The 16,367-nt window shown below is 42.0% G+C and overlaps 1 protein-coding gene across 1 annotated transcript in view; it reads right to left on the minus strand.

Moving 5' to 3' along the window:
* Positions 1–16,367, minus strand: part of ERBB4 (erb-b2 receptor tyrosine kinase 4) — a gene marked incomplete at its 5' end in the record, with an annotated part of 635,614 nt that overhangs the window by 299,132 nt on the left and 320,115 nt on the right. The window contains one exon of the mRNA XM_082001544.1: positions 1,083–1,269. Coding sequence (XP_081857670.1) covers positions 1,083–1,269 — 187 coding nt within the window. The remainder of the gene's footprint in view (positions 1–1,082; positions 1,270–16,367) is intronic.

Below are 16,367 nucleotides of genomic sequence, written 5' to 3' on the forward strand. Positions count from 1 at the left end.
ATTTTGTAAAATATTTCAAGTTGCCTTTTCCCTCCTGTTTTCGAAAGGTTAGCGGTACAGTCCCGTGAGGCTTGAACAACAGGGAACTCTAAGCACTTGCGTGCTGCTCTGAATACTGCAACACGAAAAAAGCAGAGAGTGAAGGGTGCCTAAATATAGTTCAGAAGGCTCCCACCTCTCTGTACACAAGCTCGAATGCCACATCCAGCTCAGGTCGGTGATCTTCAGTCAGCATTTAGTCACTAGCAGAAATAAGGCCATTCTACAATTACCAAAGGTTAGGGTAGAAATGATCACAGCTGATAAGGAACCAGGTATAAATAAAATACTTCCCATGAACTCCCTAAAATGAGTCTGCCATTGCCTGCACTTTATTAAGTTACAGTCCAGTGATATTTAGCCCATTTTTAATCTCCCAAACCACTGACTGTAGATCCTCAGCTGGGAGAAATGAAATGTTGATCTACCCCACATCATGATTCAGCCCTGAATTTACAGAGTAACATAAAACCGTGGACTTGAATTAAATTTTTGTCTCAAGAAAATAAGTACTTCTCTCACTACATATAATACACTATTTCTGCTTAGAAAAGGGAGTTCTAAAATTAAACACACCAAAAATACAGTCTCCTCCTCCCATCCCCTTCCTCTCCTCCCACTCCCCAGTGCCAGAACAATGGTGACACAGTCAGCAGCAAGAGCAGAGGCAGAGGGGACGCTAAAGCTAACACCTAGAGCTACACACATGCAATAACTGAGGATCACTAGGAAACCAACATGCTCATGTTCTCAAAACTAAGAAAAAGGCTCATCTACTTTGTCAACAACTATTTTTGTTTTGAATACGCTCTGGGCATAACTTCCATACACAGCCTTTGATCGGTACTGAGAAAAGTACAGTTGTGAACCAAAAAGGGAACTAAATGAGCTCCTGACAAGCCTCTCAAACAGTGTACAACTGCCAGCCTCCTGTGGCACCTCTGTTATTTGCAGAAGGCAAGTGACTGAGGGCACTGGGACAAATATTCAACAAGCTCATTTTTTTCTTTCACTATTCCATAACATTTGCAAGTTTCACTTACCTGTCAAGTTCTTCAAGCCAAGTTCCCTGAGTCCAAAGTTACCATCCTTTCTGTAGTTAAGAAATATCGCCAAAGCATACCGCTCTTCATAGAGTTTGGTCCCACGAACGATACGCAAGTTCTCCAATGGCAGGTATTCAAACTGATTCAAAGCCACCAAAACATAGCCTGTGACTTCTCGGATAGACTGAAAGACAAAAATTAAACAAACACATTAGAAATGGTCCATTTTCAATTGTTCTGAATTTCTCGTACAGTGGATGCTTTAGCATGAGATGCTGGTACCGAAAAAAAAACCAACCCAAAAAAACCCCACAACACCTTTGGAAAACAAATTCTGTTTCAACTTAACTGCTTTTAACCACATTTCTGAGTTTATCAGAGATACTGGTTGGAAACTAGAAAATAAAGAGGTACACATTCTTTACAGTTTCATTAAACTTGAGCAGTAATTCACAGTAAGTATTAAAGATGCACAAAAGGATGATTTCGCACAACTCAAAGCAGAGAGCAGGTCACAGGCCTCTGTGGGACATGAACAGAATCCACTGGCGCAACGCCACAGTTCAGGTAAGATTGTCGGCAAGCAACTCTGTTTTAGAGGATATTCCAGGGTAAGACTGAAGGGACACAACATGGGGTAAGACAGACACCTATGGAAAAGCTCACTATCGAACAGGAACAGATGGTAGAACTGGGGGCACAGGTTTGGAAGAGTAAATAAAGGCAAAGCACGGATATATTAACACCCACTTTTGCACTTCTAAATTAAATCGATCACTGACCTTTTGCAAAGATTTGACTTCAAGTTTCACTTCGAAGTACTGGAACTATACATGCTACATATACCAGACTTTGATCAAAACTGGTACCAAAACCTTTAGCAAAATGATTGCTACACTTTTGGCGTGGCTGAAATCTTTGTTTGCTTTAGATGGAACTACTCAATAACTCTCCTGCTCATACTCAGGAATTGATTGCCTGGGTTTTCGCCTTTACAGAAAAAACACCCCAAAACCCAGTAACTAGAAACAGGTTTTCAAGGTCCAAAAGCTCAACAGAACTAAGATGTTTTTAGAAAGAAAAAAAGATTTTAAAGTATGCTCTTCTAGAAAGCAGAGTTCATTCTAAGCAATTTAAATTAATGGCCTAGAAATCTGCAAATGTCTTTGAAAACTGTCATTTCAACACTCACATAGAGGCCCACCGTCCCCAGCAGGCCTTCTTTCACACAGGCTGAGGGATGCTCCTGCCCAGAGCTGCTCCCAGAAACAGGACCTCCTTGCTGGGAAGAGTCTCTCCAATGCAGTTTGCAAATCCCACCTAATTCCATACCTGCAACAGCCTGCAACCACTGTGTATATTTATGTGTGTATTTATATTTAATGCACAGAAATTGATGTAACTACTTGTGTGCTTAAGTGAATGCATGCACTTTTTTCTTCCCTTTGGCAAAGTCAATACCTTCAACAACACACACAAAGAAAAATTCTGCCTAGAGTAACATGCACAGACTATACCTAACATGATGGGGACTCCAGTCAATACCATAATAAAAACAAACAGGCAAACAAGAGCAGGCATCAAATAAAATCTGCTGTGTATGTATCTTTAATAAAGTAAGGCAACATGGATTTGCAGCACAAAGGACATGCTTTTGCTTTGCTGGTTCAGTGCTGTTGCCACCACTTCATATGTAAGTGTGCAAGAGCCTTTTAATCAGATTTATAAAAGCTTGTATGGTTAATAATAAGTGTTGCAGTATACATAAGGAAGGATTTATATGCCACAAACTCTAGGCACTAGCTGTCCTTCTAAAGGCACATGTCTGTACTCAGCTGAAGCTGCTGAAAAAGCTCTGAAGCTATTTCAAGACTTGCCTGGCATCTAAACAGAGAACCGTGTCATTACAGGACTTTGATGAGAACCCAGTCAGTTGAGCTAGGTTGAGAACTACAGTTCAGTAGCTCAATATTAAATGCAGAGCTGCATTACACCCTGGGACGCTGATTCCATTATAATCAGAGCCTTTCGAGCACTTTCATGATAGCTTCCTTGCTTTCAGACATTTCAGCTTAGCCAGTTTGGTCAGGAACTTGTTTTTCACTGTACGTAAAAATTTCCTTAAGCTGGCTTTTTTAGCCTTTCTTCAGAATTTAGGAAATATTAAGATTATACTCATGGCTTCAATTTCTCCACTGATATTGCAGGGATACTGTGATCGCTCTCATTAATTTAAAGGGATGTTTAACTTGGAATTTGAATTGTCAAATATAAAAGCAGTTCCAAAACTGCATCTGACCGAGTCGTCCCTGCCAATTTTTGTCACTTACAACCACGTTTTCTATTTTTAGGGTATGTCTTACGTACTGCTGCACAGGAAGTCCACCTGAAAGGGCCCTAATTCAGCATGGCACTGAAATTACACACATACACACTCAGCAGCAAATCTTCATTCCAAAGTTTAAAAAAAAGAGGAGAAAAGCAAAGTTTTGCCGCTGATTATTGTGAACTGCTGCCCCTATCCCAGAAGCTGGGTACTTTGTTTAGTTTATCTAACTGAAATGACAAACTATTTTGACAAGAGCTAGAGGGTCCTTTCCAGTCCCATGGCTTCCATCAGTATGGCAACACTTTATTTACTGCAGAAACTGCCATGTTAATCCTTGCAAACGCTTCCTAGTGCCCAGCCTCAACCTCCCCTTGTGCAGCTTTGAACCATTCCCATGTGTCCTACCAGAACACAGCAACCTGACTGACCAATCTAGTGGTCTGTTGTATTAACATGGGGTTTTATCTTATTTTTTAATTCAAATTTGAATGAAAAATGCAGAGCAATTACATGTATGGTATGTCTTCTGACTGGAACAGCTTGAAAAAACAAACTGGGAGTGCAGCAGGTAGCTCAGGTTTTGGCCACTCCTGGCCAAAGCTGTCACTTTGCCACTCACTGCAAATTTTGACATGATTCTTACTGAAAATGGACACCTGCCTGCTTGGAGCTCACTCCAAGCCCTGTTGGAGTCACCGCAAAGACGTCTGTTGGCTGCTGTGCAGACTCACAAATCCCTACAGCAGACGGGATCAGCCAGACTCATCTCCTCCTCTGCAACTCATGCCAAGGTTAGGCATGATTTGAACTTCTCATTCTTTGTATACAAGGCTGAACGCTTTCACGTTCAGGTATCCTGAACTCTGGTATAAGCTCATGTATCTAATGCTCTATCTGAGCTGCTTTTGCATCACCATTAATCTGTGTTCCACCAAGGAGGTGAAGTGACTCTCAGTGGTGGTAGTTTTGGGTGTCACCTCCTAGTTTGATTCTCCTGCTAGGGCTTGAGGTCCTTTGCAAAAATACATTTCTCCTTAGGCTGTCCCTCAGGAAAGACAAAAAGGAGACAAGGATGCAAATAATTGCATTTGGTTCCCATAACCTACAACTGGAATGAAAAGAGGCAGTTTAATCGCCAACAGACTTAAAGCTAAAAGTTTCCGATGGGGAAAACCAAGTGAACTCTGGCAACCTCCAGTCTTGCTTGCTGACCCACTGCTATTTTGCGAGACTTGCCCCCTGCCCCCACCACAGCATTAGTTTGACTAGGAATTCCTGGCCAGTGTAGTCTTGCCTTTCCTTGTCACCTTTCCAGCTCGAGACATTGCCTGTTATGGGAAGAAACCATTGAGTGATAGAGCGACAGGCTCAGGCTCCCGCAGCACTCCTGCTGCTTCAGTAAACACATTTGGGCCCCCCAAAAGTTGTGTGGGTATGGCAGTGGGAATGAGCATAAAGAGTTGAATGAGGAAAGGGCTGAAAATCACAGTCTCCCTGTCACTAAAGGACAAGGGATGCTGTTCATCGAGACCTCTGAGCAGATGTGTGGCTGTTCAAAAGCAGATGAGGAGACACCTCTGAGGATTCAAGAGCCAAAGGTGTCTGCTCCTCTGACTGGGCCTCTTAGGCATCAGATCCGGAAAGAAGAAAGGGATTGCTTCGAACAGGAAAAGGGGGAGGGGGGAGAAAATTTCTTAATCCTTGACAAATCTAAAGCACCACGAGCTGCTTTAAAACCATGCCAAAACAAAGGATTCAAGTCTGATATATTTACCAGAGGAAAGCTCTTCATCTACATTCACTTTTGGACAGGACATGAGTACTTGTGCTCCCCAGCACGCCGTCCCTCAGGCCCAGTGCTGCCCCGCGTCCCAGAAGCAGGCACAGTAGCCCATAAGCCAGTCTCCTACCAGCTTTTACGACTCCAACACAGCCCACATTTTGTTTTTAAACCTAAAACCACGTTACCTTTTTATGACAATGGACCCAGTGAAGGCTGTACGTCCCGCGACTCCCTGTGCCAGCAGACGCTGCCCTGCCCCGGGCGGCTGCTGTGCTCCGGGGGCCGCCACAAGATGGCGGCTGCTGCGCCCCTCTGCCGTGCCAGGGCAGCGGCTTCGCAGGGGGCGGGTGGGCGTGGGCAGGACGAACACGGGGTCCCAAAATGGTCCCCATAATAAGTGGGTTCTGTTCAGAAGTTCTTTTTCAGGTGATGAACTGTAAAAACAAGCTCTAGACAACCCGTTCGCTTAATTACAACTAGTATTAGCTGAGCACGGGTAAAGAATTATAAGCTCCCACCAGCAAAGCCAGGATTGCCCTGTCAGCTGGCAGTAAAAGGCAAGATCGTTCCTTGCCATCTTAAACTGTCTTTCGGCTCAAGTCAAACGAATCCGAGTGAAACGGAGCAAAATAACAGCAAAAACTTCATCATTCTGCCCAGAACAACAGATCAATGAACGATTAGGGAAGCTGATGTTTCTCATAAACACTACCAAGTCTCCTTAACATCTACCGGGGAAGGCTAGACCGTGGCTAAGGCACCAGAGAGAGCTATATCGCGGGGTTTTAGTTATCCCGTCGCTGGACCTGATCCAGCAAAGCCCCTGCTGCCTCATCTGACCGCCACGCGCGTCTCCCGGCACGGCAGTCGGAGCAAGAGCAACCAGCTGCGGGGGTCTGCCCACGCTTGTGAGACCCCAATTAATTATCTTATAGGTTAATTTTGTCCTTTTCCAGAAAACCTAAATATGCTTCAAGTCTGCTTTGTATCTCACTTTGAAAACGCCAATAAACACAAGCGCAGGATGTGAGGATCACCTGCTAAATGTGTTTGATTCACAAACACTAAAAAAAAAAAAAAAAAAAAAAAAGTGGCATAACGAATATATATCCAGTATATTCACTCGAGAGAAAAAGACAAAAGCCTTTGCTTTCCCAGCGCTCGTTTGCAGTGACACGGAGGTGCTATGGTCCCCAGGGGAAGTCAGGGTGCACCCTCGGGGCTTAGAGAAAGGCAGCTACTGGGGAAAATTTGGGGAGGCACAGAGGTTTACATACAGAAGGGATTTCTTCGTCCACCACGAGGAAGGAAGTCGAAAAGGCAAAGAACTTTAAATGAGATAGATGTAGGAAATAAGCCAAGTGGACACTTCTCATCCCATCTGTTGCAAATACAGTAATTTCGGGTATCAGGGGACATCCATTTCAGGAGGCAGTGGCAGGGCTCCTGGCGTGGCTCAGCTGCGGGCAGGTGACAGACGTCTCCTGCCTCGGATCCAGGGAGCCAGGCTGACCCTCCAACGTGAGCTGTGCGCTTTCTCGCAATATATCAAGTCCTAAGAAAGTCATATTTCTAAGTAATACAAAAGGGAAAATACTTCCTAAGTGCATCATTCTTTTTTCCACCTTAACAAAGGTTAACGTGCTGCAGCAAAGTCATGATTAAAATATGTGAAGTTACCGCCACCTCACCTCCTTTAGAAGCTTTCGACATCTCGAGTTGACTTGAACGGAGCATTCCACATTCTGCTTTTTGAGCAATCAAAAGGTACGCATTTATATCTGGTTCGAACCGTGCAACAGCCAACTGGCCAAATTTGTTTCCTGTTCTTACTAGGAGGAAAAAACACTACTGCAAAGGCAACGCTTAAAGTTAAGCATTTTCTCAGGGAAATCATAATATCCATCTTCACAAAATTCGGTCGGGCATATTTGCGAGTGCTGGTAACCCAAACCACTATCAATTAATTTTCATTATTTTTTCATACATTCTCGCCCATGCAGTGCGATACATCTTTCATTGTCACAATTAAAACAATTAGCGTTTACTGCATAGGCACAAAGTGGCCTCTAAGCAGCGACAGCACGTGCCATGCTAACTCTAAGGGAAACACTAATACCCCAAATGTGGAAATCGCTGGTCTATTGCAATTTATGGACCTCAATTAGCTGTTCCAGGCATTGCTCAACGATGGTTATGAATTTTTAATTACACGATAAACTGAGATTTTTCAAAGGAGTTCAGGAGACGTATTTATGGGATTCAGGCACACGGTTGTTGCCAGCTTCTCTCAAAGCCCTGTCCATAACCATGAGAAATACGTAGTACATACTGACATTTCTCATGTCTAAGAGGACGCTCCATTTCGAAACAAAGCTAACACACAGCATGCACGCAAGGAATTTTGTTCATGACTTGTCTCCTTCCATGCTGTGCATCCTTCAATTACGTCAACACTCGTGAAATTGTGATGTTAAGCCCTTCTGAGCAACAGTGGTTTTTCAGATACGCTGTACAAACTTCAATAAAAATCCCTCAAGTTTGAGCACACTGATGAATATCAGAACATGGATTGTGAAAAGCATTTTTCTGGTGCCTGATCCAGAAGCAAGCAGTGTATCATAACTAGAGTTGCCTTGGCAGCTGCAGAGAATTTATTGTCCAAAACACTAAAATTGCAGTTTAAAATTTGTTACCATTTGTTACCAAAAAAGAGGAATTTCTGGTAGTCTTTCAGTTTAAGATGTATTAAAAGCAAAGGAGGGGCTTGGTTGTAATTTTGTTAAGAGCTGTATCTGAGGAGCCTTGCACTCCTGCATGACTGCAGAATCGAACTGTGATTCGGTATTTAAGACAGCTGCTAGAAAATTTAAATCACACTCTTGTCATCTTCAGAGATCTGCTTACAAAATATTAATAATATCCTGAGCAGCAGGTTGATGGATTGAACATAGCACCCTATTTCCCCAAATTTAAAATAACAGATGCATCTTTTGTTAAAGCCGTTGGAAATTTGTAAGTGAAGATTTTGCCACATAATTTACAGAACCCACCTTGACAGCTGTTGAACTAAAGTTTGGTTTCCTTGAATGGTTGGTCTTTACATTTCGTTATTCTAAGAGTAGGATTTTTCATACAATAAAACAGGAGAATTAGCTGTGTAGTTGCTTATTTACAGTTTGTTGTAGAAATCACAATGTTGCATACATGAGGCAAGCTAATATACATTACAGAAGGGTCTAGGGAGGTCTTGGAATCTCTCAAAACAAATGCCAGTCTAGAATCCATTAAACTGTAGATCAATGCCCAAATCTGGCATTTGGAAATGAAGCTCCATTAATAATACATAAGTGATAGTGATGGACAAAAACATGGGGAGCCTTTGAAATGTCTATCTTGACTCATTTTGCAAAGTATTGCTGGGAAAATGATGTGGGATATGAAAAATAAAATAATAATAACCAAAATGATAAAGTAATGTAAGAATGGGAACATTAAACAGAAATAATAGGTAAATATCAGGATGAAAAAAAAAAACCCTTTTGCTTTCAAATTTTGAAATACAGTTTCTAAAGATGTATCCAAGTATTCTTGGATATAAAGATGATCCAAGTATTCTTCCTGTTGTCCGAGTTAAGACTTAAGCTCAGGTGTCAGCTTGCACCGTATGTCTCTGCCGACTTTTCAGTTAAAAATATCATACGAATAGAGAAACTTAGGCTTACATCAACATCTGAGAGTCTTCCCAATGTTTTCTGTCTAAAACATAATTCCTCTGTTTGTGTACCTGCTTCGGAAGTGTCTAACTTTCAGGTACACAGGCTGCCTGAGTGCACACAATAAATCCTAAGCGGTTTATGTTGAGCAACACTATGACCTAGACAGAGTCTTCACAGCTAACATCCTTCTGTCCTGAGGAAAGCTATGGATGACTACATACTTAGTAAGTCAATAAGAATTTTGACATTATATCTGTAATACCTGATTGGCCTTCAACATACTTGCAGGGTGGTTTCCAGGAGAGTTTATTGTATCATCTCCCAAGGGAAAGCTTAGTCATAAATTAGATCAGAAAGGCTAAAATGAGAGCATTATGCTGTTACAAAATGCTTTACCATTTGGGCTGTTTAGTAGTAGCTACATTTTGCAGAAACTCAAAGCTTATAGCTGCCCAGTTACAGAATCTCCCCCGGGAGAGATAGATGATGCCTTTTGCTTTCTCTGCTTTCGGGAGTTTCAATCAAGTAAATCACGGTTTCTTTCCAAGCAACACAAAACTGCACAAACTGCTACTTCATAAACAAAATAATATCAACACTATGGAAGGATTTTAGGAAAGTAACGACCATGGGAAAACACATTCCCTTTTATCAATTTGCCTTCGACAGCCATAGCCTATGAGAAGCTCTGAGCACATTCAAGGATCTCAGGACACTTTTACCAGCAAAGACAAAGTGAGGGCTGTCTTAGCAAACTCATGCCTGAAACTGCTTTAGAGAGGCAGCGCGGGCCAGCAGCGCGAGCACTGCGCTGGGGTGTGCCTCTGCTATCAGCTTTGACGTGTCTTTTTTGTAGTTAGATGGTACAGTCCTGGGAGCAGCGGTGCTTTCCTAACAACACAAGGAGCCTTCACCCCAGTCGTTACCTTCGCTGCACAATACTCCGTGGTCATAGTTACACAAAGTACCAACTGCACTGCCACAGGAATCCTGAGATGTCAGTGGATTGAACCAAGTTGGTATATTTATTTTGGCAAAACGGGATTTCATCTACAAAAGAAAAAAGCATTTGGTTCCTCATTGTTGTTCTTATTTGTGCACTCCAAATCCCTATGAAACTTTTGCTTGTGTCTAAGCTGAACTAAGTCTTGGGAGGCTGCTTACTTGGTCCTCCAGATCACAAAACTGCTTGGAGCATGCCAGGGAGCCCATCCACGCCCAAGTCTCCTTCCCAAGGAAAGAAAATGGAAGATGAGGAGGAGCAGAACCGGTGCTCACAGCCTCTCCCAGCTCAGAAGCACTCCTGGCTTCTCCAGCCTACGTGCAGCCTGACACAGCAAGTGGATGAAGTTTTATATAGGGAACAAAAAGGAGAGAGGTGAAAAAGGATGGCTTTCCCACGATGGTTATGAAAGGTCAAGTGTCTGATCAGAAGTCAAATGGAAGAATACACATGACAAATGCAGTGCAGGCGGTAACAGGGTGTCCAGAATTACACACCGCTGTAAGCAGGCTGCCTGCAAAGATCCTAGGAATGTTTAGAGGGCAGTAGAAGGAGGTTTTATTTGTTCATTTAATATATGATGAGTGACAGGCTTTGTACATCAGACGTCGTTGATTTCTTTTTGCCCAGTACACGCAGCCAGGTGAGTCGGTATGAATTACTGCAAAGTCTACAGTTAGGCAGATAAATTAAATGCATTTATTAAAATTTCTTCATCATCTACTGTGGAAGCAATGTCAGTCATTGGCTGGCATGATTCCCACTCCTTGGAGCGATGCAGAATGAACTAAACATCCCAGAGATCTGGTACAGAGGTGGAGCTGAACAACAGGACCTTTCTATTTTTCTGTTCAAAACGCAGGTGAAGATGTCAGGCCACTCCTGAAACCAAAAGGCTGTTTCTACTTCTGAACACAGGAACTGACTACACGAAGTGAAAATGTGTTAACCTTGACAAATTTAAGCTAAACAACCTCAGTCTGGGCTTTGGTTTTTTGCAAGAAGCACATGGCTGCCTGTCCAATCCTGAAAAAGCAGTTTTGGAGAGCTTTGCTCTCCTCTCCCAAGAAAATACTTTCTTAAAAACATACCTGCAGTTTGTTTCATATGTGCAACAACCACTCTTTAATGAGTATTTTAAATGCATTTCCTGGGAGGAACCAACTTTATTGGCACTCTAGGACATAAATTAGTGAATATTGGAGGATTTATTGACTGTTTATCTGGTTTCATTGAAGAGGAGAATCCTCACCCAAATACTGTATTTTAGCAACTCTAGTTTCTAGCTGAGCATATACAAATACATGATCTGAGCTCAACATCACACCTACCTATTGAAACTATTTCAGCCTTTGTAACTCTAATCTCTTCAAGAATAGAAACCCTGGAGAGATTCATTACTCACTGGCTTTTGATTAGGTTTATTTCCATTAAGATAAAAAGTGAAGAGGCTTCTTGTTGTTTTTAAAGCTGTGGTTTTGTTTTCTTTATCTATAAGCTGGAGAATAGCTCTGTTATTCAAGCTGTAATCGATTGTTAAAGTCTACTCCAAGGATAGATCCGTAATTTATAAGATGTGAGCAATTAGTAAATGCATCTGCTTTTAAAATTCAGAGGTATTCTTTAGGAAGGACAAGTAAACTCCAGATATTGAGATTATGCAGGGTGCCACCAACCAGGAAAACAACTTCCAATCTGCAGTGACTGAACTAACCGTACAATAAAATTTTTCTCTGCATTAATTCCACTACTTTTCTTCAAGGGGGCATGTTAAAAATTTCTCCTACTCATGACATTTCCTGTGTGGCTCCTGAACCAAGCAATCTTACAGGAGATGGGAGCTTTTTTAATCATGTCCAGAATAACCAGACCCCTTAAATATACTGTTATTCCTACATGCAATTATTGAAACGCTGAATAAACTGTGGTTCCCTCAAGGTTCACAAACATCTTTTTTTGTTTAATTTATAGATGAGTTTATGGAGCAAGGTGTTGGAGACGTTCTATGTAAAATGATTTCTCTTTTCCAGGAACAAGACTAGAAAAAGTGGTTCGCTCTTGATATAAAAATTCTAAAAAGCTTAAGAATTAGGAGTCCAGAAGAAATGGTAATTTTCTGAGAGGAAAAGATGGGGAACGGGGCAAGAGAGAGAGGAGAGGAAAGGGGAACTGCTCATGATCAGAAGCAGAGAAGGAATGTGTCTTTCCTAACACAAGGCAGACTCAGGCAGTCATCGTTCTGGCATTATCTAATTTCTGAGTGCTTGAATTTGCAATCTTACTGCTTTACTTCTTATATCATTTTGTTCTTTTTTTAGGGGAAGCATGGCAAGAAAAGCGTAATAGTCTGTACAAGATATAATTTCCTTCAATACTTATCACCAGCAAATGATTGGACAAGCAATCTTTTGCCAATGGCTTAATTAGAGAAAACCTCTCTATTTAATAATGTTCCTTAATGTGCTGAACCACACACAATAGCTTGTTGAAGGAGAAGCAGCAGAGTGGTTATTGTCATAGCTAAGGATGGAAGAAAGGTTCAGTCATTAAAGTCAGCACAGAAACAATGTTATTAACTATCCAGGAATAATCTCAAAGGAGTCCCAGCTGATTGACAATGACAAAATAAAGCAGCAAGCTAAAAAAAAAGAGCCTTCTCTCCTCACCTGATTTTATTAATACCTTTATTACCTTTCCCTGAAAGACAGCTTTTCAAGAGCTATTATTGTACTTACTATTAACTACAATTAATCACAGCAGATTTTAAATTACGTCTTCTGAACCCCTGAATGGAGGGTGCTCACCAGTGCATCCCTCAGCTGGGATGCGCCCTTCAGCAGGAGCAGGGTCCAGTGGCCAGACCCCAAGAGCTCACGATCCCCTTGGGACTCCGAGATGCTGAGCGTTGCACCCGGGTGAGCCAGGCTGTGCCTCGAAATTACAGAAAGAGCAAAGTCTGGGCTGAGTGGACTGAACTTGTCCACTGTTGCCTCCTCAACCCCACTGACCAAGCTGGGGACCTCTCCTCCTTTGGAAAGAGGATGCCGTGAGCTGACCAGGCATCCAAGACCCAAGACCAGGCTTTACCATACACCAGCAGAGATTTCTCTTCTGCCAAAGAACCTCTCTGCCCAAAGCTGGCAGCCAGCTCTTGGCTTGGTAGCGGCCTTAAAAACGTGTCTGACGTTCAATATTCGGGACACAAGGAAAGAAAAGATGGCTCAGGAGAGAGAGAGAAAAGGACCCAACTACATCAGAAGGCCAGCACTGGTATTTCATAGAAATTAATTACTTTACAGTCTGTAAACGATACAGAAAGTGCCAGCTGCTCTGAGCTAGGACCATCAAAGGTCAGATTATCATGAAATCGTTACAGGAGAGGATGCTTTTACTTAGCATATAATTGCTGAATCTAAGCACACTCCATATAACCAATAGGAAAATGAATTATTTAAATATTCTTCTCTTAACAAATAGCATTACCATTTTAATTATACCAGTATTAATTTAACTCTAAAAATTGCCCGAGGATTTTGCAGAATTAAGCTTGGCCACTCTGGAGTTTTCAGAAATATCAGCTCTTCTGCATGACATACGTGTGTATATGTATGTATATATAGATTTTATATGTATTTACAAATATACGTATATGCAAAACAACAACAAAGTGCATGTGTTTGTATTCCTGCATAATTTCTTGCGTTTTAGGTGTGTAAAAATGCAACCCTTCGGGCAGTTTCCTCACTGAATTACATGCTGCTGTGAGACAAGAGAAAAATCCTGGCTAAAATGACAGTTTTTTCTTAGTTAACAAAACTACTTCTCATCCTTACAGCACCCAGCCTGACTTTAGGGCTCAATCAGCAGGTATAATATCAGGTTAAAGTTGCAAGGATTTCTGGCTCCAAAGGACTTAGTTTTTTTCTTTTTACCCAATTCTCTTCTGCTTGTAGCAGCCAGTGCTTTTAAGAGCCGATCGGGAAAACCGAAGATGGCAGGTCAGGGGTATTTTGCTCCCGGAGATGGAGCATATAGTCGGTATACTCAGCACCAGCCATGCACACTGTGTCCTGAAGTACCACCCGTTCCCAGACATTGCAGCCAGACAGCTACTCTCTCCATATTGCTCCCCAGCCTTTTTACCCAATTATTGTTCTCTTCCCTCTTTTCTCACATGGCCCTAGACAGAAAACACTTTGATTTCTAGCAACTCATTATTTCCACCTGCTCTGAATTTCAGCTACTCTCCTGCATGGTCCCACTGGCCAAGGGCTGTGTTTTCCCTTGCCTCCCAACACACCCAACCTGAGAACTCCCTATCAGATGCACCAGCCACACCTTTCAGGCCTCAAAAACACCTTATCGAATGAATAAATCCCTTCAGTTTTACTGAAGTAATTCAATAATCTATTCAATAAATTTATTTGGAGAGCATTAAGTTGGACGGTCTAAGTCCTGATTTCTGAAGTCAATAAACATCATTTCACAGGCTTTGAATCATGTCCTTAATTGGCCAGGGCATACCCCAAAAAATCATTTGGTCATACAACAACCTTGCATAGATATTTCCATGATGTCTCAAAACCAACCTTTTCTGTCCCTTAAACCCATGAGATACGACAGATTTATGTGCAGACCGCATGTGACACGCTTCAACATCTGGGAAAGCTTATATATGTAACTGTATAAGCAGCCGAACGCTGGCACCTTCGGTTGTCTGCTCTTTTGAAATATTGTGCGTGTTTGAGCATCTGAGCTTGCACATGTTGTACTTCATATTCTGGAAGTCCTACACGCCGGGTGCAGGAGTGGCTCATGTTTAGCTCCGTGACTCACTGATGTAGCAAGATATTTACAGTATTTTTCCTAATGGGTTTCCATGGATGGCTTGACCTTTCAGCTGAGTATTTTAGCATCCTACTTTGCCAATGTCTGTTACAGTACTTTCCTATCCCTATTTGACCCTGTCAGTCCATGAATATTTGATAGTAAATTAAAGCATTATAAATCAAGGGATAAATTCTGCAACCCTCGCAGACCTTAATTGCATTTGCCAGTGTGGATGTTAAAGGCCTGTCATTGCAAGCGCGTTGGGCTTTGGCTTCTGTTGAACCAGAGCTTAAGAAAGAAGGGAACTGTCACCTGCCCACGCCTTCTCAAAAGCAAAGGGATTTTCATTTTACTTGACATTTGCCTGTGTGCTGGCGCCATCCATTAGTTCAAACTGCTCACAGGTACTGACAGCAATTAATAAACTATTTGAGGTTTTGTCTTGCTACTACTAAATACACTAAACCGAGCTCTTCTATTCTCCTCTTCTTTTAGAGGCTCCCTATTCCCTTCCACCAGCCCAGTAGTTCATCTCTCTGCTTCTCTGTTCCCCAACTATAAGAGAGGAGTTACCAAATTTTCCTTTACCTTCATAAAATTGCCACCTTTTTTTCCCCCCTCTCTTGTCCACTTAGGCTGTATGTTTTCCAGAAAAGGGAAAGGTCTGTGTCATACAATGTCCTTACGCTGCATAATGGAATTCTTAACTGAAATGGGGTTGCAAAGTCAAGAGTAAAACACAAATTATCAGTAGTCACAGAAAAACAGCCATAATCTTTGCAAGTCAATGCTTAAAGCTTAGTGAAAAAAGCTGAAAAGTGGTTGTTCCATATAAGCATTTCTGTTTTAATGAGTAATTTGGAAGAGCTGATGATGATGTCTACACACCCTGTACTACAAATCTCAGCTATCCTGCCACTTCCAGTGAAGGTTCATTGGCTTTTCCAATCTCATCTTTCTAACAATTCATGTTGGACTCATGTGGAGCCCAAAGACTAAGGACCAGCATCTGAAAATCAGCAGGCACTCCCCATCTAAAGAGAGAATTACTGCCCTGGCACTCCAATGGCTTTGCCTTGCCAGAATATTATCAAAATGGTACGAATGGCTACATGGGACTCGAATAACCCAAATGACCAGATTCACAGCAAACTTCAGGGAACAAAGAACTGGATCTCAACATAGCATCATGGTCTTAAGGTATAATGTCCGCCAGAGAAACTTCACTATCACAGCCTTTGCCATCCTCACCGCAAATATTAGACTGAAGATACAGACGAGAGAAGGATCTGGAAGGCACTGGCAGCTCAATTCTCATGTCACTTTACATTCTGGTGTTTCCAACAAGGCAAACTGCTTTCTCCTTTTCTGCCAGAGTCAAAGTTAACTCATGGGACACCAGCAAATTAACATGTGCCCTTTGGTTTGGTTGCTCTCAATGAGATTTGTAACTAAAGCTGAATCAATTAAACCAGACAGAACACTAACAAAAATATCACTCTAAACCAGAATTTCATCATCTCTCCCCTAGGGGCCAAGAAGTGGGGGGAGATACCTGAGGCCAAATTTAGCTAATTATTCTACAAGAAATCCTTATGTTTAAGCACAGGCTGCTTCA

This window comes from Phaethon aethereus (assembly GCF_964289735.1).
Source record: "Phaethon aethereus genome assembly, chromosome: 6".
Lineage (NCBI taxonomy): Eukaryota > Metazoa > Chordata > Aves > Phaethontiformes > Phaethontidae > Phaethon > Phaethon aethereus.